We start from the raw sequence: 24,610 nt of genomic DNA on the forward strand, positions 1-24,610 counted from the left end.
GCTCGATGGTGGAATCTTCCTGAATCCAAGAGGTAGACCTGAAGGCATTTACCTCCTCAATCCACCAAGTCCTCGCCTCAATAAAACTGTCAGTTTTTTAGACGTCTGGGAGATTCAGCCAACAGCAGATACGAAACCCACATGATGATGATGAAGCTTGTACCCTCATCATGTTTAAAGTTGCACCTGCCTCCTTGGAGCAGGTTGGCAGCCTTTCCACTTTCTGGCTTATGTAAAAGTGGAAATGGGTGGAGATGCTCCATCATGCTCCCAACCCCACTGGACACAAGCTGCCCTTATTTCAGGTTAAAATTCAGACCATGTTGTTGGTTTTTCTTTCAGAATGATAGGACCCAATTTAAACTCCCTCAAAACCTATTGACATAAAATTGGACCCCATAATTTCCCATTCTACTGTCATGCACCACACCATCTATTGATTGAGGTGAAAACTGATGCCTCAAATAAACTGTCAAAATCAACAAATTAGCAAGCTTTGAATTAGGAATCAATTGCTGGTGAGCTGAAAATGGTATATTAGTACCGGTTAACTGCCAAAACTCTCTTAACGTTCTGAAGTTGCAACAGAATATTTCCACCAAAAGTGATGTAAAATCAACGTTATTATTTATTTCAAGATTATAATATAAATCAAGGCCTGTTATTATATTTTTAATTCAACATCAGTATCGGAATCGTTTTTCATACATGTAGTAGAAAGAAGGTGTACATTTTGAAATCTGCATCAGACATTTTTAATTAATAGAATGCTGCAATCACAATGTTCACTTTAATGGCAAAAAGGCGACATCTTACCCAAAGGTGCAGCAGAATTTCATATATTTTATTAGATTTTTTCCCCCAATCAGGCACTATAATTTAACTTTCTGTGCTGCAATTTAAAATTATTATAAAGTACATATATTTTCATTGAACATCTGTATTTACATACTACTGGGGTTATAACACAGCATGTTGAGCTTAATGTTCTCATTCCAGTGACGGAGCAAGAGGAAAAGATGTCTCGTTGCTCCCTTCAGTTTATTGACATTTACGTGTTCGGGAAGCTGCTGTGAATGTAGCCACGTATCTGCCTTGGCAGCAATGAGCTCCCATTCCAGAAAGTAACCAGCGCACTGATGTTCAAGCCACCCCAGCGCCACAGCAGTTGCCCAGCTCATCCCTTCCAGATCATCGTAGTGTGCGTTGAGATCATTTGCTGACTCGTAAAAGGCGCCACCAGTTTCAGAGGCGACTGGTGAGTTTTCACATAGATCCGTTTCAGAGCCCCTGCCGCTGTCAACCTGCTGGAAGGTGGTGCTCAGACCATCAGTGCTGGCGCTGAATGAATTGTAGAGGCTTGCTGGAGGACTAGTGCAATCAAACACACCCTCAAGATGTGACCATGTAATTTTCTTTGAACCTTTTGTGCTCTCTTCATTATTTCCTTGATCCTTTACAGACTCTGGCTGGACATTCTTCTTACTCGCACAAGATTCGGTCTCATTTTGACTGTGGGCGGAGATCTCCCTTCCGAGGAGAGTTTCACTTTTGCTACTTGATGTACCTGATGATATCCAGCGTGAAGATGGACTGAGGCTTGCCCGGTGACATGAGAAAGGTGAGGCTCTTCTCAGTCGGTCCAAGGGAATCTGAACAGCTTCAGAAAATGCTTCATTCAGGAGAAATGCTCCAGATGCCAATTGTAAGTGCACCTAAAATAGGAAAGTGTAAGTTAAATATACTCTTCCGTAAATGAATTTCACTTTTCCAAGGAGCCCTCAGTTGGGATATATATGGTCACATTTGTAGCCAACGTGTCAAATACCTGACTTTTGCTTATTTGGACATTTTTGAAATGTAAATCTTTCAGCAATTAAACATTTAATAACAAATCAAACCTAAATCTAATTTTCGACGGAGAAATATTTATAACATACTCTGACAAAACTGATAATTCAACTTGGACCAAATCCTAAACTGCACCCATAGATGTTTTCAAGTCATTTGTTTGGTTAATTATGAAATCATCATAAAATGTTACTCATGTCTTTAAATTCCCTTAATAAATCAGTCCAGAAGACATTCTCTCAAGTCCAAACCACATCTGTGTTCTCAAAGTCAACACAAATATAAAACACCTGATGCTTTATAAGTAATTATTATAAATATCCACACACATTCCCTGTGTGACAAATCGATGGAATAATGTTATCAAATCAGTTGATGTAATGTTCAATTTATTTTAATGTATGGTTACAAAGGGATTGATTATTATAGAGGTAACTTGTAGAATTTTGAAGTCAGAATGATCATTTAACCAGTCATCCTTGTTACAAAGATGTGCTATATAGAATATTAATTTGTGAAATCATCTGCTGGACATATAGAAAACAACATTTTGTGCTAAACAAATGACACTGGCCCACAGAAGCTATTAAATTACATTTTTAGGAAGGCCACAAGCCACTGTTTGGAAATACAGGGTGGGATTTTCTGACTGCGCTCGCCCCAAGACCAGAAAATCCTGCCCGTGGTCAACGGACCTTGCGTAGTCCGCCCCAGCCCGCTATGATTCCCGTGGTGGGCGGGACGGGAACATTCCGCCCACAGAGTCTATGGAATTCTCAAAGACAATGGTTAAGATAAGCCTCATACTGAAACCATAAAGAGGACACGTGACCCAGTTCTAGGTATAAAACATACTGGATTTGAACTAACAGGCGCAGACTATCACAGGGACAGTAGAGGCACCAGCCTTACCAACTCTCTCTCTGAAATCTCTCTCAACAAAGCTGAGCCCTGTTTGTGATTTGAGAAGCCACCAGAAGGCCTCATTGTTGCAAACTGAGAGTCCTTAAAGGAGGATTACAACTCAGCACCCCATCTTTAAGAGAAAAGGAAATCACCCAGCCATGACTAGAGGGCAACTGCTTCATTGGGAAACCATAGTACCAGCAGCCACCGTGGAAAGTAACTCCTTAGCAGTGAACAAGCATTCAGACAATCCATTCATAATTTTCCTGGCTTTACCCTTTTTGGTTGGCCAATATAGGGAGGGTCTTGTGGCACAGCGGTAGTGTCTCTATTTCTGAGCTCAAATCCTGCTTCAGCACTTGGTGACCATAAAAGGCATGTACGTAATGTGGCCAAACAGTTTGATTATCAGTCTGTAAATCCTTCCAATATGCCTGATAGGAGGTGCTAAAGAACGGGAGTGTTTCCTGATGAGCCATTCTGCAGAAGGCAATGGCAAAAACTGAAGTAATTTGCCAACTGTCTTAACTGATCAATCCAATGGAAGACCATGGTTTTTAACACCATCTTTAGGACATGGCAACTGAAGGAGGAGCACCTGGCCAAGTGTTTAAGTTTCATTTATTAATGTCACAAGTAGGCTTTACACTGCAATGAAGGTACTGTGAAAATCCCCTAGTCGTCACACTCCAGCGCCTGTTCGGGTACACTGAGGGAGAATTTAGCATGACCAACGTACCTAACCAGCATGTCTTTCGGACTGTGGGAGGAAACCAGAGCAACCAGAGGAAACCCACGCAGACATGGGGAGAACATGCAGACTCCACACAGACAGTGACCCAAGGTGGGAATCGAACCCGGATCCCTGGCACTGTGAGGCAGCAGTGCTAACCACTGTGCCAGCATGCTTGAACATCTGATATACTGTGAACATTTTATTTCTTTATGTGCCTGCCTGGGAAGTTGCGTGTGTGTTTTTTACTATGTTGGGAAGTTGGATATATTCATACATTTTAAATATTTGTGTTAATAATTTCTGAATGTTTACCTGAGTCAGTTTTAGTAATAAAGCTAACTCTTCACTTGTTAACTGAAGAAACCTGTCTGGCTTAATTCTTATACCGAGCTATATACAGTTAAGTACATACAGTTAAGAATTGGCAAAATCATATTTTTAAAAAAATTAAAACTCTACCATAATCAACCCAGGAGTGGGACAAAGAGAAGACTTGGCACAACCTTCCTAACCTGGACATTGCATGCTATTGTTCCTCTCATATTGATTCCATAAGAATATTATCCATAGGTAAACATAAGATTATTCCATAGTAACATCCTTGAGTTTTCTTTTCATTATCTTCAGTGATCGGGGAGAAATTTTAGTCTTACTTGGGTTGACTGTCTCAATATTGAATTGGAGGCAATAAAATGCATGCTGAGACTAACTGGGTATGGTGTGTTGCAAGAAGCAGGTACTGTTCTGATTGATTTGCACCACTATTAAATGGACTTCAATCAGCAATGAAGCCAATGTGTAGGGGTAATATGCAGCATAGATTAATATTTGCTTTGTCGCAAAAGCTCATGTTGTCCGACCTTAAACAAAGAATTCAGCATTTAAATTCACATAAACTAATCCGAGGAAGATGTTCACAGTTTTTCTCACCAGAGGCAGATAATCATTCTTCTCTTCTTCAGGAGAGGAGTCCAGTTTGGCAGACAGACAGTTGGATTTTATTGGTATGTATTTTCCAGTCTGACTCGGCCTTCTATACCTTCCCAGGCTAAACCTTGTAGTGTGAATAAAGCAAGTTGAGTGAATCAATAGCTAGAATCATGCTAACAGAGCAGCGTATTTCAGGGAGTGAAGCGAGATTATCCTGGCTTTACCCCTCTTTAGTACCTCTGCTTTCTGATAGAACAAAACTAACTGTTTCCACAATGCCCGCTAATATTTGTAACATAGTGTGCAGTTTTGTCCATCTGGTGGGCAATAAATACTATTGATAGTCAGAAAGCATTTGAAACATAGAAACTAAAAGCAGTAGTCCATTCAGCCCTTCAAATCCGCTTCGCCATTCATTTTAATCATGGCTGATCATCAGATTCAGTATCCTGATTCCCTCTTCTCCCCATATCCCTTCATCCCTTTAGCCCCAAGAGCTATATCTAATTTTTCTTGAAATCAAGTTTTGGCCTCAACTACATTCTGTGGTAATGAATTCCACACATTCACCACCCACTGGGCGAAGAAATTTCTCCTCACCTCAGTTCTAAAAGGTTTACCCCTTAACCTCAAACTATGACTGGACTCCCCCATGATGGGGAACATTCTTTCTGAATCTACCCTGTCTAACCCTGTTAGAATTTTATAAGTTTCTATGAGATCCCCTCTCACTCTTCTAAATTCCAGTGCATATAATCCTAACCGACTTAGTCTCTCCTCATATGACAGACCTGCCATCCCTGAAATCAGCCTGGTAAACTTTCATTGTACTCCCTTTGTAGCAAGGACACCCTTCCTCAGATAAGGACACCAAAACTGCACACAGTATTCCAGGTGTGGCCTCACCAAAGCCCTATACAATTGCAGTAAATTGGTATCCACAAAGGAGTTACTATTGTTGCAACAGCGCTCAGTAAAAATGAATTATTATCCTCAGTGGAACACCAGAATCTAACTCTAGCAGTGATGTTACTTTGTCTTGTGGAATAAATTCTGTATTCCACGATTTGTAAGATAAGAAGCATATCACTTTGACTATACATTGTTAAGAATAAATTAGTCAGGGTACCTGGATCCAAAGAAACTTTCAAATGATTTCTGTGATCGTACCGAGACTGTTGAAGGGCTCTGTGCATTACCTGGATGGTTAAAGAAAATGCTGTCATTTGTATTGAAGTCAAACTGCAAATCCATTAAATGTCAGCAACTCGCAGTTGGATTTTTCTGTTCTTATTCTATGTAGAAATGATTCTCAAAAATAATGTTGTATTAGCTGGTGATTTGCTATCAAATTGTAACTGAGATAGTTAATTGAAACTATAACATTTCAGATTCAACCTCACAATCAACTTTATTGCCTTACATCTACGTCATGCTGCCTCCACTTCACAAATGCAACTCACTCACCAGAACAATGGAATTATTTGTATCTCCATCCAGTTCAAATAGCAGACAATACATTTCCCCAGCTCAAGGATATAAGTTAGTAAATGATCTGCCCTCAGTCTTCATAAGTACGCATCTGCAATAAGTACTTTTTACTCACCTGCGTCAAACCATTGATAATTAAATAAAGACTTTAGGGATGATTGTTAACATTATTTGAAAATCTTGACTGGTGCAATTTCAATGTTTGTGTTAGACTTTTCGTTCGGGTAAGCTGAACCTGATGCCCAGTTGAGGTAAGGGCAACTTTAGCAGGAGGGAGATTGAGCATAGGTAGAATGAGTATAGGTATTTTTTTTTATTCTTTCACGAGATGTGGGCATCGCCAGCATTTATTGCTCACCCCTAATTCCCTTTGAGAAGGCGTTTGTGAGCTGAATTCCTGAACCACTGCAGTCCATGTGGTGTAGGTACTCCCAGTGTTGTTAGGGTGTTCCAGGATTTTGACCCAGCAACAGTGAAGGTAATAGCGTTCCGAGTCAGGATGGTGTGCTGCTTGAAGGGGACTTGCAGTTGGTGATATGCCCATGCATCTGCTGCCCTTCTTCTTTTAGCTGGTGCAGGTCGTGGATTTGGAAGATGCTCTCAATGGAGTTTTGGTGAATTTCTGCAATGCTTCTTGTATATGGTACACTTTGCTGCCACTGCGCATTGCTGGTGGAAGGAGTGACTGTTTAAGTGATTGGTGGATGGGGTGCCAATCAAACAGGCTGCTCTATCTTAGACAGTGTCAAGTTTCTTGAGTGTTGTTGGAGCTGCACTCATCCAGCCAAGTGGAGCATATTCCATCACACTCTTGACTTGTGCCTCATAGGCAGTGGTCAGGCTTCGGGGAGTCAGGAGGTGAGTTGCCCATCACCAAATTCCCAGCCTCTGAACTGCTCTGGTAGCCACAGTATTTATAAGACTGGTCCAGTTTAGTTTCAGGATATTGATAGTGGGGGACTCAGTGATAGTAATGCCATTAAATGTCAGGGGGAAATGGTTGTATTCTCTCTTTTTGGAGTTGGCCATTGCCTGGCATTTATGTGGCACATATGTAACTTGCCACTTACCAGCGCAAGCTTGGATATTGTCCAGACTTTGCTGCATTTGGATATGGATTGCTTTAGTCTCTGAGAAGCCGTAAATGCAGCTGAACATTGTTAAGTCATCAGCAAATATCCCCACTTCCGACCATTTGATGGAAGGAAGGTCAGAAGATGGTTGGGCCCAGGGCACTACCCTGAGGAAATCATGCAGTGTCCTCTGAAGAGTGATGGTTTAGAACTGAGTTGATTGACATCCAACAAATGCAACGACTTTCCTTTGTGCTAGGCATGACTCTTAACCAGTAAAATGTTCCCCACCTCCCCCCACGATTCTTATTGACTCCAGGATTAAAATTTACATTTAAACCAAAAAATAAATAATTAACAATCCAAAAGTTTGGACTTGGAGTTCACTGAAACTCATTCCACATAATCAAATATGCCAAATAATGGATAACTGCAAATGACAAAGCCACATTCAACCTAACAATATCAGGCTGATAGAATAAAAAGTTTAGCAAAAACCAGCAGAACATCAAGTAAGTTTGTCTCAGAAGTCTCGGCAAGCTACCTATTAATATGACCCCAGGTACTTGGTCCATTTTGTAGATCAAGCCTGAAGCCAGCATTAGTTTCATGGAGAAATTTGCATCACATTCACCTGTCCCACCAGTAGAGGGAGGTGGTGTGCAAGAGTTTAAATCACAAGCATCACAGTTGATGATTTCTATAATGTATAAAAATTTCCAAGGAAACCACATTGTACAGCGTATAAGTTATAGAACATAGAACAGTACAGCACAGAACAGGCCCTTCGGCCCACGATGTTGTGCCGAGCTTTGTCTGAAGCCCAGATCAAGCTATTTCCTCCCTATCATTCCGAAGTACTCCATGTGCCTATCCAATAGCTTCTTAAATGTTCCTAAAGGTTCTGACTCCACTATCCCTGCAGGCAGTCCATTCCACACCCCAACCACTCTCTGCGTAAAGAACCTACCTCGGACATCCTTCCTATATCTCCCACCATGAACCCTATAGTTATGCCCCCTAGTTACCGCTCCATTCACCCGAGGAAATAGTCTTTGAACGTTCACTCTATCTATCCCCCTCATCATCTTATAAACCTCTATCAAGTCTCCTCTCAACCTCCTCCGCTCCAAAGAGAAAAGCCCAAGTTCCCTCAACCTTTCCTCATAAGACCTACTCTCCAAACCAGGCAGCATCCTGGTAAATCTCCTTTGCACTCTTTCCAGTGTCTCCACATCCTTCTTGTAGTGAAGTGACCAGAACTGCACACAATATTCCAAATGTGGTCTCACCAAGGTCCTGTACAATTGCAGCATAACCCCACGGCTCTTAAACTCAAACCTCCTGTTAATGAACGCCAACACACTATAGGCCTTCTTCATGGCTCTATCCACTTGAGTGGCAACCTTCAGAGATCTATGGATATGAACCCCAAGATCTCTCTGTTCCTCCACATTCTTCAGAACCCTACCTTTGACCCTGTAATCCACATTTAAATTAGTCCTACCAAAATGAATCACCTCGCATTTGTCAGGGTTAAACTCCATTTGCCATTTTTCAGCCCAGCTCTGCATCCTATCTATATCTCTTTGCAGCCTACAACAGCCCTCCACCTCATCCACTACTCCACCAATCTTGGTGTCATCAACAAATTTACTGATCCACCCTTCAGCCCCCTCCTCCAAGTCATTTATAAAAATTACAAAGAGCAGAGGACCAAGCACTGATCCCTGTGCCACTCCGCTGGTAACCGGTTTCCAGTCCGAAAATTTTCCATCCACCACCACCCTCTGTCTTCTGTTAGCGAGCCAGTTACCTATCCAATGGGCCAAACTTCCCTCTATCCCACACATCCTTACTTTCTTCATAAGCCGACCGTGGGGGACTTTGTCAAACGCCTTACTAAAATCCATGTATATGACATCAACTGCACTACCTTCATCTACACACTTAGTTACCTCCTCAAAAAATTCTATCAAATTTGTGAGGCAAGACTTGCCCTTCACAAATCCGTGCTGACTATCCCGGATTAAGCCGCATCTTTCTAAATGGTCGTAAATCCTATCCCTAAGGACCTTTTCCATCAACTTACCGACCACTGAAGTAAGACTAACCGGCCTATAATTACCAGGGTCATTTCTATTCCCTTTCTTAAACAGAGGAACCACATTCGCCACTCTCCAGTCCTCTGGCACCACCCCCATGGACAGTGAGGACGCAAAGATCAATGCCAAAGGCTCTGCTATCTCATCCCTTGCCTCCCAAAGAATCCTAGGATATATTTCATCAGGCCCAGGGGACTTATCAACTTTCAGTTTATTCAAAATTGCTAGTACATCTTCCCTCCGAACATCTACTTCCTCCAGCCTATCAGCCTGTGACACCCTCTCTTCCTCAAAAACATGGCCCCTCTCCTTGGTGAACACCGAAGAAAAGTATTCATTCATCACCTCTCCTATCTCTTCTGACTCCATGCACAAATTCCCACTGCCGTCCTTGACCGGCCCCAGCCTCACCCTGGTCATTCTTTTATTCCTCACATAAGAGTAAAAAGCCTTGGGGTTTTCCTTGATCCGACCCACCAAGGACTTCTCATGCCCCGTCCTAGCTCTCCTAAGCCCCTTTTTTAGCTCATTTCTTGCTAACTTGTAACCCTCCATCGAGCCAACTGAACCTTGTTTTCTCAACCTAACATACGCTTCCTTCTTCCTCTTGACAAGACATTCCACCTCTTTTGTGAACCATGGTTCCCTCACTCAGCCATTTCCTCTCTGCCTGGCAGGGACATACCTATCAAGGACACGCAGTATTTGTTCCTTGAAAAACGATGCTTTATCCAAGCGGACAATTTCAAAGCACCAATGTATAAACAATTCACTCCCAATACCTATTATAGTGATAGCTTCATCATCAAAAATCCCTAAAGTCTTAACCATGCTTTATCTTTTCATTTTCCGATATTTTACAACTTGTATGTTAACACAAAATTGATATAAAGCTCCCCTGGGGCCCTAGCAGCTAATGCTGACCAATCTAACATTAAGTAATGGATACAACTGCATATAGTAACATCAGTAGGGGGTGGCACGGTAGCACAGTGGTTAGCACTGCTGCCTTACAGCGCCAGGGACCTGGGTTTGATTCTCAGCCTCGGGTCACTGTCTGTGTGGAGTTTGCACATTCTCCCCGTGTCTGTGTGGGTTTCCTCCAGGTGCTCCGGTTTCCTCCCACAGTCCAAAGGTGTGCGGGTTGGGTGGATTGGCCGTGCTAAATTGCCCCTTAGTGTCAAGGGAACTAGCTAGGATAAATGCATGAGGTTATGGGGATAGGGTGGGATTGTGGTCGGTGCAGACTCAATGGGCTGAATGGCCTCCTTCTGCACTGTAGGATTCTATGAGTATTCCCTAGTTCGGACGGAGGTGGTTGGGTAATCTCCCATAAACCGTTGTTGCAAGCGAGTGGGATTGATTTTATGCACATAATTTGTACTGAACTATCCTCCACTCACTGCAGTTAGCTGGAGGAATCACTCATCTTGCTGCAATTTTGGTCATTTGTTTGTTGCAGTTTGTAGAGACTCTTTTTAAACAGTCTCTGCATGCTGTTTGCTGTGGTGTGTTTTTTAACCAGACCCTGTTTACTGAGTAGAAATCATAGAAACCCTACAGTGCAGAAGGAGGCCATTCGGCCCATCGAGTCTGCACCGACCACAATCCCACCCAGGCCCTATCCACATATCCCCACATATTTACCCACTAATCCCTCTAACCTACGCATCCCAGGACTCTAAGGGGCAATTTTTAACCTGGCCAATCAACCTAACCCGCACATCTTTGGACTGTGGGAGGAAACCGGAGCACCTGGAGGAAACCCACGCAGACACGAGGAGAATGTGCAAACTCCACACAGACAGTGACCCGAGCCGGGAATCGAACCCGGGACCCTGGAGCTGTGAAGCAGCAGTGCTAACCACTGTGCTACCATGCCGCCCCGTCAGTAGTTAGACTTTGTTTGCTATGAGTCTTGCCATAAATCCTGCCCCAATTTCAAGCCAAAAGTACTGCAGATGTGGGAATTCAGAAATAAAAACAGAAATACTCAGCACACCAGACAGCATCTGTGGGGAGAAACAAAGTTTCAGTGACGAAGGGGTCACCAACCTGAAATACTGGGTTGGATTTTCAACCTGGAGGTCAGAAGCAGGGGTGGGAAAATTTCCCAGCTCGGTGTGCCTGCCTCAGCGGAAGTGCCTACAAAGGCGGGGTTTTAGTTCCAGTGGGGTGGATGCTAACTGGTGTCCATCCACTACTCTCAGAAACAGTTCAGAGGCAGCATATGAGCTGCTGAATGCCAAGGTGCAGTGTTTAAAAGGCCTACATCAGTGCTCTGAGACTTTGTCCCACTGGTAATAAAACAGAAAACAGCCCTCTATCCCTCACCCCTTACACACCCCCATGCCTCTCCACCCATCCCGGTGGGACCTCATACACTCCATCCCAACCTATGCCCTTCCAGCGACCCCTTATATCCTCCATGCCAACCCATGTCCCTCCACCCCCACCCATCTCCTCTATGGCCCCTCATACCCTCCATGTCAAGCTATGGCACATCCATGCCCCCTCACCCAGTACACAATCTTTCCAAAACCAATGTGTGTAAGAGGAACAGTGGCATGTGTGAAAACACTTTTTAAAAAAAAGTCATTCATTCATAACTCTGTTAAAAGAGACCATTTTTACTACAACCCTATGAAAGTGACAATCAACCTGACCTTGAAAGTATCAATAGCAGAAATTTCAAGCACTTGACTTCTCTTTATCTTGTGTAAATATTCATTGAGTAATTAAGAAATAGAAGTTAAAGAAAAAGCTGTCAATCAAGCAAAGCTTTTCCTTGGCCACATGTTTCAACGGACTACTGGATATTTGGACTTTCAGCCAAAGCCTTACTATGCATTCTTGGCTGAGAGCTCAGGCATCTATTAGTCTGGTGCAGCAGCACACCCAAGCGAAAACATTACTTGACAGATTTTTCTCTTTGATCTATTTGTCAGTTGTTTAATGTTAGTTCAGTTGGCTGGACAGCTGATTCATGATGCAGAGTGATGCCAAAAGCGTGGGTTCAAATTCCCGTACAGGCTGAGGTTGTTCTTCTCAAACTTACCTCTCACCTGAGGTGTGGTGATCCTCAAGTTAAATCACCACCAGTCAGCTCTCCTCCTCAAAGGGGAAAGCAGCCTATGGTCATCTGGGACTATGGCGACTTTATCTTTATTCACACAAGCTGCATAGGCATAGATTCTATATACTCATTTTGCCTTCTGAGTTATCATAAATACTTCTTTAAAATGATTGTTGCTTCATTGTCGTGAATTATTTGCCTTGCTTTTGGTTTTGAAGGTGTCTTTGAGTTGCTAAGTCTTTCCTATTCGAAAATTACCTTAAGAAATACCAATTAATTGAAACATAAAACACCGATGCTTAAGCATATAGAAGTTGATGCATCAAACAATACTGCTCAGGTATGCTGCCAAGAAATTGGAGATTGGGAGACTGTCATCTTTTCCTATCTGGACAGCGGCCATTTTGGATGCCAAATCCTGACATCACTAATCTCAGTGAGCAGAAAGTTGCTCTGCTACAAATTATCTGATTTGTCCTGGGTGCTTTACAAATTTATTACATTTTTAAATGTGGATGCAAATAACTTGCCATCAGCAGAAAGATGCATAAACTGTGCTTGACACTTGTGTGCCTGAGCTCTCCCTTCCCAGATGGCAATGATGTCACTTGATGATCAATCACAGTCTATAAAACAGACTTGTAGTAGAAATTGTAACATTACCCAAACCAGCCAACATCTTTTCATGCAGAGTGAAAGCAAACATGTTCAGCAGTGGCTGTACAAGGTTAGAACTGCAAAGCAACTCAGCAGGGACTCCGACTCTTAGCCACGCTAAACCTCAGTATGAGGAAACACGTTTTGCACGCAGTGAGTGGTTAAGATCTGGAATGCAGTGCCTGAGAGTGTGCTGAAGGCGGGTTCAGTTTTGTGGCTTTCAAAAGAGAACTGAATCATGACCTGAAGAGGAACAAAATTGAAGGGCGACAGACAAGGGAATTGGATGAAGTGAACTGTTTTTGCAGAGAGCAGGCGCAGACATGACAGGCCAATTGGCCCCTTTCCATGCTGCAACCATGATTCTTAACAGCTGTAGCTCTGCTTCAGCCACGACTCCATCCCTTCCTCAACCACAATGAGTGACTCACTCTGTGCCTCCCTCTTAAGCTCATTAAGTCTCTTTGAAGTATCTATAACTGGGCTGATGCCTGGTTCAAGTGTTATGGATGGCTCAAAGTGTTCAGTTAAGACTTGTTGTGCAGAGGTGCCCAACTCCTCTTCCTGGGCATCTGGGCTTTCTGTAAAAAAAAAGCAAAATGGCACTGGATGAGTGTATGGGCAATGTTGGGCACATTATTGCAGTGAAAGGACATGGAAAAAAGCACATAAACTGATCTAATTTTGACTAAACTATAAATCATTGCCATACAAAAGTATATATTTGCACAAACCAGGAGCATTGCTGTCTCCACAAACTTCAGCCTCCCAGTCAATGGTCTCCGTGATGAGCCCCTCACAGTAGGTATTAGAGTCCCACCACCAGTCCATGTGCACTGTTTCCTGTTCAAGATCATCTTCATTAGCAAAGAAAAGAACAGTATGCATTGCATGAGAACATTTTGCAGAGAGAAAGGGTTACTGTATAGGTCACAGATTTTAAACGCTCTACCTGCTCGGCTGGAATTCAGAAAGCAACATACAGAAATGTCAAGGTGAGCAATGAAGTGACTTGTCCATTCCTCCCATTGTTACACACGGACTTGTCAGTTAATTTATATTGGCTGTACTGCCAACCATGCTTTTTGAATGTAATTTTGGAGAAGGGTTTTGTTCACCTGAATTTATCCAGTCATCTTCTGGAACTGGAGAACATAAGAACTAACAGAAATATTTCAGCAGTATTCAAAAAGCCAGAAAAAGCAGTCATAAAGTTGTAGCTGCAAAATAACTGAGGCTGACTCCTTTTACGTTTGTTGGTCAATTGTTCTTGACCCATGGTAGGAATTTTACATTCTTACCAGTTTTGATAATTTGAAGAGCCTCTTTCCGGATGTAGGCGTCTCTAGATTTCTTCCTTCTTTCTATAAATTCTCAAAATGTTACCATTCCACATAGTTTGGCTTGATACACATGTGCCTAGAGTGAAGCACTTTAGCTGTAGATTAGTTGCCATTGCTTTAACAAGTTCAAATTTATGCTTCAGTATACTTCAGCCTTACAAATATCTACTTGTAAGTCTTTTATTAAGGGGGCTGGAACTTCTTAGATGCATCAAGAAAATGCTCCGGCTGATGAAGGCAAGCATGCCGTATGCCTTCTTGATTACCTTCTCCACCTGTGTTGCCACTTTCAGTGATCTGTGTACCCGTACACCCAGATCCCTCTGCCTATCAATACTCTTAAGGGTTCTGCCATTTACTATATATTTCCTATCTTTATTAGATCTTCCAAAATGCATTACCTCAATTTGTCCGGATTAAACTCCATCTACCATCTCTCCGCCCAAGTCTCCGACCAATCTATATCCTGCTGTATCCTCTGACGGTCCTCATCACTGTCCGCAAATCCACCAGCCTTTGTGTCGTCCGCAAACTTACTAATCAAACCAGTTATATTTTCCTTCAAATCATTTATATATATTACAAACAGCAAAAGTCCCAGCACTGATTCCGGAGGAACACCACTTTTCACAGCCCTCCATTCAGAAATGCATCCTTCCCCTGCTACCCTCTGTCTTCTGTGACCAAGCCAGTTCTGTATCCATCTTGAGTCACTCATAGTTACTCGAAATATTTTTTGGAGAAAGAAACCCACTATGGCAGATGGTGAAATTTAAATTCAATAAGAAATTTGGAATTAAAAGTCTAATGATGACCATGAAATTGTTGTCAATCTGATTCATTAATGTCCTTTAACAGGAAGGAAACCTGCCATCCTTACCCATTTATAAATGCACACACAATATTTTCACCCCAGATATTCTTTTCCTTTCAATTCAGACATGGTAGATTTTCAGACTTGTTGCCTGGGCATCAAATCTACATTGTGAATTGGTTGCCCACTAAAAGGAACTGCGCAATCTTTCTTTCAATTGATTTTAATAGAACACAAAGCCAGGTGATTCACGCAGTGGATAAGCTAGTCCAAAAATCAGAGATTTGCACCTGGGTGGCAAGTTGAAAATGTAACCAGCTATCTTATGCTATTTTAACATGTTAATCAAAGCACCTTCTCAGAAGGAGAGATGGGAGATGATGACATTGTGGTAATATTACTGGACCAGTAAGCTGAATTTACAAGAATGCAGTCAAAATAAGAATAAAATGGGCTCTTATTTAACTCACCAAGAAGAAAATTAGTCTCTGATGTTCTGGTTTCTCAGAAAATTGGATTCTCGGTTATGAAGTTGACATATTTCCCCAGGGGCTGACCTGATTGTCTGCTGTAATTGCAACCAGTAACTCTGGAAAAATTGTCTTTTTAGGAGCCAGGCACATTTTTGGCCATTATTACCTGGCATCACCAGCAATCTGATGCTGGCAAGGTTCCTGCAGGATTTCTTAACCCTGCAGGCACCTCACTGCACCATAAATAGTAGAAGTACCCCCGGCTGAGTGGAGCTGATCCCAGAAATTCTGGCAGGGTGCAACTTGTCAGGAGGCGGAAGTCCTGCCCTGCTGCCATCACACTGATGGAATACGGACACAGAGTAGATTTGTTCAATGCAGTCTTCAAACAAACCCACATGTCCATGTAGTTAAGTTGCTGTGTTTTTATTAAATTGATTTGAGAGTATGTTTCTCTTAACAAAATTGGCAGTCAAATGCCAACATTTTTTAAAAGCAGAATAAAATAGTTCCAATGTACAAAAGCAATGATTGTTTTCCCAGAGGAATTCATGGATAGAGGAGTGCAAGTGTATGTACAGAATTCTGGCAGACAAAGCTGAACCAAAATGGTATATTGAGGTGGCAAGATAATCATCTCAAAGCATGGAGGTCTCAGAAATGGAATTAGGTGGGCTCCTGCCATACAGGCTCTGCAGAGGCAAGGCCACTGACAATATTGCAAGTCAATCTTTAAGAAACCTCTTAGCAATCCTCCATATCTCATGTTGCATTACTGAGCAGTTGGAGACAAGAACGGATTTGATTCACTGATACCACTAGTGTGAGGCAGCAGAATGTTAAAATGTATTATTAGGTGAAAAGAAAGACTTGCTTCGATACAGCGCCTTGCACAACCACCGGATGTTTCAATGCACGGAATAAAGCCAATATAGTACTTTTTGGAGTGTAGTCACGATTATAATATAGGAATTGCACACCTTTACATCAATAAAAGCAATTGCGCAACAATGGTTGAAGTTATTGCTGTCATTTTTAATTACAAAAAAGAGGATTTGTTTGCTGCAGAATGAAATAATAGGACAAAATACTTCCTTTTATGCCTATTTGCCTTAGATTTTTACAGCACTTCCAGCAAGTACCGTGCTTCACTTTCAACAACAATGTTGTGCATCAGACAAAATACCAACTTGCACTATGGATGATACTGTGGAGCACCACTGGAGTGGTGAAACATTGCCTTAACACTGCTTATTGCTAAATGTATGCTTCAGTATACTCCAGCCTTACAAATATGAAACTGTGAGCTGTTTGTTAAGAGGGCTGGGGTTCCTCAGGTGGATTATGAGCCATTTTTTTAAGTTAAGACAGCAATGTCTCTCAGGAGCTAACTTGCAGCATATTCAATGTCTCCCCACCATCGTTACTAAGTCCCTTGATGGCAGGAGCTATCACAGTTCAGAGAATCCAGCTCTGGTGAGCCACAAACTCAGCAAACACCAAACCTCAGCCAGAATGTACACGTTATACATGGTGCCTCGGGTAATTGTGAAAGGCAGCCTCTAATGCCCTTGTACTTCCAGGCAGCAATGTCTTGTTTTTCATTCTTCTCCAGCGTCTCCAACAATGAAAAACTTGATGACCTGGAACTTCCTGGCTCACTAGCATCAGATTTGGTGAGAGGTGGGGTGGGCTACCCCAAAAATACATCTGGGAATCCCTCTGAGAAGTTCCCAGATAAGGATTTACCATTGTCCAGAAGGGCTAACTTCCCCTGAACAATTGCGCTGGGCTGGGAACCATTCGACAAAGTGATTTAAATCACTAACTTCAGATGGTTCTGCCAGTTTTACACTCATAGTTAGTCGAAAGAAATTTTGGAGAAAGAATCCCACCATGGCAGATGGTGAAATCTGAATTCAATACAAAATGTGGAATTAAAAGTCTAATGATGACCATGAAATTGTTGTCAATCTGATTCATTAATGTCCTTTAACAGGAAGGAAACCTGCCATCCTTACCCATTTATAAATGCACACACAATATTTTCACCCCAGATATTCTTTTCCTTTCAATTCAGACATGGTAGATTTTCAGACTTGTTGCCTGGGCATCAAACCTACATTGTGAATTGGTTGCCCACTAAAAGGAACTGCGCAATCTTTCTTTCAATTGAATTTAATAAAACAGAAAGCCAGGTGATTCGTGCAGTGGATAAGCTAGTCCAAAAATCAGAGATTTGCACCTGGATAGCAAGTTGAAAATGTAACCATCTATCTTATGCTGTTTTAACACATTAATGAAAGCACCTTCTCAGAAGGAAAAATGGGAGATGATGACATTGTGGTAATTTTACTGGACCAGTAATCCAGAGGCCCAGGTTAATGCTCTGGGGACACAGGTTAAATCCAACCAAAGCAGCTGGTGAAATTTAAAATTCAATTGATAATTCTGGAATTGATTGCTCGTCTCAGTAATGGTGACCATGAAGCCATTGTCGATCGTTATAAAAACCCATCTGGTTCACTGATGTCCTTTAGCGAATGAAATCTGCCGTCCTTACCTGGTCTGGCCTACATTTGTCTCCAGATCCACAGCAACGTGGTTGACTCTTAACTGCCCTCTGAAATGGCCTAGAAAGCCACTCAGTTCAATGCTAAATGGGGATGGGCCACAAATGTTGGCCTTTCCAACGACACACATCCCCTACAAAGAATAAATTTTAAAAAGCAATGCTGGAAATAGTCAGTAAGTCAGGTAGAATCTGTGAAGACAGAAACAGATAGGTAATTGATCTGAAATGTTAGCCCTGTCGCTCTTTCCAAAGATCCCACCAGTCCTGCCAGCAATTTCCAGCATTTTCAGTTCTTATTGTAGATTTTCAGCATCTGCAGTACTTTGCTTTTGTCTCAATAATGTTGTGGCCAGGCTTACCTAGTACGTATTATAAGGAAAAGTATAGTTAAGCTAAAATATACCAATGTGTAATACTCCTCTTATGGAATACACTTTGTTCATTGCCTCCCACCTTCAAAAACAGCAACATTCCTATGACCTTATCGCTCGGAATGTTCCCTCAGGTGAAAGTTGAGCTGAAGACGTATAGAAGGGTAAATTCTATTATGTTATTAGTTGTTTTACCGCAGTTCAAGAATACAAATTTATCTTGACTGCCTAATATAAGTTTGATTATTCAACTCAGAGACATTCCCTTCATGTCAGTATTTTCCGGACATGCACTAATGAAATGCATCTCAGCCACTGCCGGTATGTGTTGGTAAATCATCAACTGTCAGCACAAAGGCAGAAAGCTATCCTCATTCTATCAATGTTATAATTTAAACAATTGGTTTGGTTTCATGTCCACAAGTTGGAAGCCTGCAAGATGGAGTTTGTTAACAGAGGTTGAGTTGCTGAATACTCCTGTATGTATAACATTTTAAAACTTTAATAAATTTCTTCTTTCATCAGTCCGTCTTGATGTTTTAATTAAATCCGCAAACAAGTTCAGGGGAAGAAGTATGCACTTACTAGGACAACACACAAGATTATACACAACTACAGAACTGATGTAATTTTCACAAAGTTAATCAAAATATGCACTTGCATTCCCAATTGGACCTGTTTGTCTCAATTTGCCAAGACAGAAGGTATGCAAATGGGGTTCAATCTTCAAAACCAGGAGGCAGAGACCAACATAGATCATATTCTAAAGAAGAGCAATTTAATTACTGAAATATTTACAAGATTAACTCTGAGCAGAAAGATCAAGACGTGCCAGCTGGACATTTGCTTTACTGGTTACGTCTCCAGAGGAGGTCAACACATCCAATCACCAAACAGTCTAAATTTTGGACAAGATGGTCTTCCTAATTGACCAAGCTCATTTGACTCAATTCACTATTGGCTCATTGCACAATAAGAGTCATAGAGTCATACAGCACAGAAAAGGCCCTTCGGCCCATCGAGTCTGCACCAACAATATCTGCCACTAAAGCTGCGCTAATCCCATTTTCCTGCACTTGTCCCATATCCTTGAATGTTATATTTTGAGTGCTCATCCAAGTATTTATTAAAGGTTGTAAGGTTTCTGGCCTCAACTACCTTCCCAGGCAGTGCATTCCAGATTCTCACAACCCTCTGAGTGAAAAAGGTTTTTCTCTAATCCCCTCTGATTTCCTGGCCTTTGCTCTAAAACTATGCTCCCTCGTGATTGACCCCTCAACCAAGGGGAACAGCTGCTTCCTACTCACCCTGTCCATATCCCTCATAATCATATAAAGCTCAATTATGTCTCCCCTCAGCCTTCTCTGCTGCAAAGAAAACAAACCAAGCCTATCTAGTCTTTCCTTATAGCTCAAATGCTCCATTCCAGGCAACATCTTGGTGAACCTCCGCTGTACCCGCTCTGGTGCTACCACATCCTTCCTATAGTGAGGTGACCAGAACTGCACACAGTACTCCAGCTGTGGCAAATTAGTGGCATTGCCCTACACACAAATCTGGAACGTAAATTCCAACATGTGTAATTTGCCTCAGTTGGTTTGAAGCTTGTGTTAGTCAAACTCACATTGTAGTTTTAATACAGAAGTATAATGACAAAGAAATACAAATCTGGAACGTAATCCTTCCTGCTCTCTCAACTAATGGCACCTTTTGCCTTTGTGTCAGAACATTGCAAGTTCAAATGTTGCCCTAACACAGCAGGAGGCCATTCAATCAGACCATCATGTCTATACTGGTTCTTTGTCAGAGCAATCTAAAATGAATGTTATTCCATTCTCTCACCACCTTGCCTTGAATCCTCTTATACTTCAAATGTTTTATTTGCATCAGTTCCCCTTAAATAAGACAATTATCTTTAACTCACTATCTCCGAAAACAAAGGGTGGAGTCTCCTGTAGTGAGTTGGTGGTGGGAAGGACGTGTAATTAAATGAGATGGAGGCAGACCCAAATCCCGCCACATTCCTTCCTCTGCCAGAATTAAGTTCTGGGTTTAAGGCTCATGGTTGATCTTCCTGCCCCGGTGCCTATGAGGCCCTTAAATAGCCCATTAATAACCACTTGAGGGCCTCATCCTGCTGGTGTTGGTATTAACCCAGCTGCAGGTGGGCCTGTTGCCATGCAGTGTGCATAGTAACTAAAACCATCTTGTTACCTCTGGGGCAGTGGGCCCCTTTATCAAAGGCACTCAGTTGGCTGATTGAGGGACTCAGGAGGAAGGGGGAATAGGGTTTGGCCTGCTGAGAGCCACCCTCCTACCTTTGTTATTTACTTTGTTTCCGTCCCCAAGGTCTCGATTCCAGGGGAAGGCCTGCCAGTAGCTTCACTACTGCCTGACTGACTTGTGTTTCGGTGGGGCTTTCCCAAAAAGAGGCAGCACCGGTCTTAAGCTGGCTCTCCATCCGATAGGCAAAATCCTGGATGCCTCAACAAGATTCCACCTAAGGTGTTCAGGGCTCACTCACCCTAATTCCTCCTTACCCCTCCTTGCTCACGATGATAACCCCTTTACGTCTTTGTTTGCCTAGATAACAACCAATTCATTCCGAGGTGATTCGATATCTTTTGAAATGCTTTATTTCAAAGCTTTGAGGTTTTACTGATAGTCACACCAAGGAACAACAGTCTTTCTAAACTACGCAGCATAGTAAACTGTGAAAAAAAAGTACATTTTCAAAATAAAAGTACGAATCTTATAGAAACCAAAGTTGTGAATTATTTTCCAGTGTATTCAGCACATTTAGAACATTTTCATGTGATGTCTTAATATGTTGTTCAAACAATGATAATTTTGTAAAGATCTGATGGGGAAGAAGTGCAGGTTATGACAAAGCAATTGTTAAACATAAATGCATTATTTACCATCTAGGACACTCTGCCTTTCCCATCCAGAGGATGAGGAAGAGCCCATGCTGGTTGGTGAAGCTGGAATTTCTTCCTTCTCTGTAAAGAGCAGAAATACATCTTATCCTTCCAATTTAGTTTCATCTAATGTATACTTTTCCCTACCTCAGGCCTGCAAGAAAAGTTCCTGTAAATTCTTAGAAAGTCCTGTAATAAAAATTAAATACTAAAAATAGTCATAGAATATCCAAAGTGCAGAGGGAGGCCATTCGACCCATTGTGTCTGCACCGGTAACAATCCCACTCAGGCCCTATTCCCGTAACCCCACATATTTACCCTGCTAATCCCCTGACACAAGTGGCAATTTAGCATGGCCAATCCACCTAACCCACACATCTTTGGAGTGTGGGAGGAAACTGGAGCACCGAGAGGAAACCCATGCAGACTCAGGGAGAACGTGCAAACTCCACGAGGCCAGATTTGAACCTGGGCTCCTGGTGCTGTGAGGCAACAGTGCTAACCACTGTGCCACTCCAAAGGCATCAGTGGGACAAACATTCATTCTTAAATCAACTTTTACAGCTCACCACCCCTCAGTGAACATAAAATATTAGTTGGGCATAAATCATAAGAATGTCCTTGCCTGAAAAAAATATAACAGGACTGATCTAGGTCTGCTGTTAAGCATGCTGCTGGATTTAGCTATCATTTAGAAATATTGGAACGTAAAACAATTTTCTCTTCTTCATTGGCATTGCTGGTAAATTTATGATGACTATTTAATTTCCAATTGCATCTGAAATAAAATCCTTAAGTCACTATGACTTTTAAAAGTTATTGCAAAGAGCAAACTCCTACCTTTGCTGCACTTTATAATATCTATTAAAGGAGAAAGTAATTATACAGACAAGAGCACCTTTATTTTTATAGATCCAAAAGATATCTAAATTTATCAATCACGATCAAAACTGAGATGTATTGGTGACATCCGCTAGGGATCCCTGTGCTGATATAATAAACCTACCACAGCATGAAACAAGGAACTACCAGTGACTTGAAAAGGGTAGGATTTTTAGTCAATCAATATATGTTGATGGGTAAGGGGACAAGACAATGTGGTGCAATTAATTAATAAAGAATAATCTTGTATATTGCAAAATGCTTAGAAATCTTTTTTGAAGTTTAGCCACAGTTTTAAATTCAAATATGGCATAAAATATGTGTACAGAAGGGCAGAGTTAGCAATGAGAAACCTATAACATAGCATCTCAACACACTTTGGTGCCAATAACATTTTCTGTTGTCATGCCCAATAATGAGCGACTGTTTTTGGTTGGTCAAAGTTGGGCTTGCTTATGAGGGTAATCCATAGAGCCAGCAAGGAAAGACGAAAACAGAGATAACTCTAAATGGATTAATAGGTTAATTTTAAAATGGATGTAAAAGAAAAGGGAAAAGCCTACATGGAGGATCCACTGGGATATATCAGGGCAAAGAGGGATGTGGGAAAACGCATCCAAAGCACTAACAGTAAGGAATTCTTTCAGTACGTTACCAGCTGGAAGACAGTTTTGGTTTTATGGAGTGGGTGATAGGATGATTTACTCATAGCTATATCATCACCTGTTGACACAAACAGATCATCCAAATCCTCAGAATCATGGCTCGAGTGTCTTCGGCCCAATCCAACGGAATAACTTCTCTGTCGCTTGAATCCTGAGCAAGAGCCCCGAGTTTGGTTGAATTTACTTCCTTTAACAAACCGAAAGAGACATCCATGATTCATAGTGCATTGGAATGTGGCAGTATTTAGCTTTCTATACATACAATTGCTATGTAGAATATTTCTAGTAGACACCCTTTTATTGGGTATTCAGAGATATTGAAATGTTTGTGATCACACAATTCAATTTCAGCTCTAAACTATAAATCAATTCTGTAAAATTGTGCGATTGAAGGAAATTTGCAGCTGGATTTCTGATAGTTTTGCACTAACTCCATTTGTTTATTTCTCTTCTGTCTTCAAAGATCCACTTAATGGCTCAGCATCCATTCCTTGCTAACCCTGTGAAATGCCCAAGGGTACTTTTCTATATCAAAAATGCTGCTTAGCACCAACATTGGCTCATAGTTCTCCTGGTGTTCTGGCTAACATTTACCTTGCCATACCCCTAAGGATTTTAAATACTTCTATCAAGTCTCCTCTCAGCCTTCCTTTCTCCAGGGAAAACAGTCACAATCTCGCCAATCTATCCTCACAGTTACAGTTCTATCGCTGGAATTATTCTTGTGAATCTTCTCTGTACTCACGCCAATCCTTCCTTAAGTATAGTGTCCAGAACTGGATGAAGTACTCCAGGTGAGGCATAGCTAATGTCTTATACAAGTTCAACATGACCTCTTTACTCTTGTACTCAATGCCCTAAGGTGCTATATGCTTTATTAACTATTCTCTCAACATGCCCTGCCATCTTCAATCAATAATGTACATATACACCAAGGTCCCTTAGTTCCTGCACCTCCTTTGGAGTTTCTCCCTTTAGTTTATACGTCTCCCCATATTCTTCCTACCAAAATGATTCACCTCACACTTCTCTGCATCGAGCTTCATCTGTCACTTGTCTGCCCAACCTACCAACATGTCCATGCCTTTTTGAAGTTCAAGACTATCCTCATCACAGTTGACCATGTTTCCTATTTTTGTAACATCTGCAAATTTTCAAATCATGCCCTGAACACCACAGTCTAGATCATTAATCTATATTGAGAAGAGCAAGTGTCCCAACACCTTCCCCTGGGGAACTCCACAACAAACTTTCCTCCAATTTGAAAAATAACCATTTAATCACAGCTGTTTTCTGTCATGCAGCCAATTTTTTATCCAACTGCCTACAGTCCCTTTTATTCCAGGAGCTAAAATTTTGCTCACAAGTCTGTTGTGTGGCCCTGTATCAAATGCCTTTTGAAAATCCACATCAACAATGTTCCCCTTGTTAACCTTCACATGGCTCTGCCCAACTAAATATTTGGCCGCTGCGTGTACGTCGTGTGTCCTCTTACACCACTGTGTGGCTAGTCCCACATGAACCCTTTAAATGCCAGGCCCTTATACTAAAGCACACTCTTTCACCTGACCACAGATGCACCATCAGATACTGGAAAATAGGACAGAGGTGAATGCATGACAAAGCAAGTAACAGAGCAATAAACTGTCTTTGCCTACTCTGGATCTCTGAAACGTTGGTGTGGGAGGTGGGTAGTGGGCCAGATTTTCTGTCACCTGGTGTTATAATTCGTTAAAAATT

General features: G+C 41.7%; 1 protein-coding gene across 7 annotated transcripts in view; it reads right to left on the reverse strand.

The window, feature by feature from the left end:
• Positions 1-605: 605 nt before the first annotated feature.
• The window catches only part of vwa5b2 (von Willebrand factor A domain containing 5B2), a 142,971-nt gene continuing 118,966 nt past the window's right edge, over positions 606-24,610 (reverse strand). For 6 of the 7 annotated variants that reach the window (XM_078206583.1, XM_078206567.1, XM_078206596.1 and 3 more), the window contains 5 exons: positions 22,929-23,057; positions 21,323-21,403; positions 5,553-5,622; positions 4,424-4,547; positions 606-1,715 (listed from right to left, as the gene is read on the reverse strand). In XM_078206583.1, the coding sequence (XP_078062709.1) occupies positions 945-1,715; positions 4,424-4,547; positions 5,553-5,622; positions 21,323-21,403; positions 22,929-23,057 (1,175 nt within the window). In that variant the 3' untranslated portion in view covers positions 606-944. Of the gene's footprint in view, positions 1,716-4,423; positions 4,548-5,552; positions 5,623-13,256; positions 13,407-13,559; positions 13,683-21,322; positions 21,404-22,928; positions 23,058-24,610 lie in introns of all 7 variants that reach the window. The other variant, XM_078206554.1, reaches the window with a different exon arrangement.

Source organism: Mustelus asterias, chromosome 3, assembly GCF_964213995.1.
Source record: "Mustelus asterias chromosome 3, sMusAst1.hap1.1, whole genome shotgun sequence".
Taxonomy (NCBI): Eukaryota; Metazoa; Chordata; class Chondrichthyes; order Carcharhiniformes; family Triakidae; genus Mustelus; species Mustelus asterias.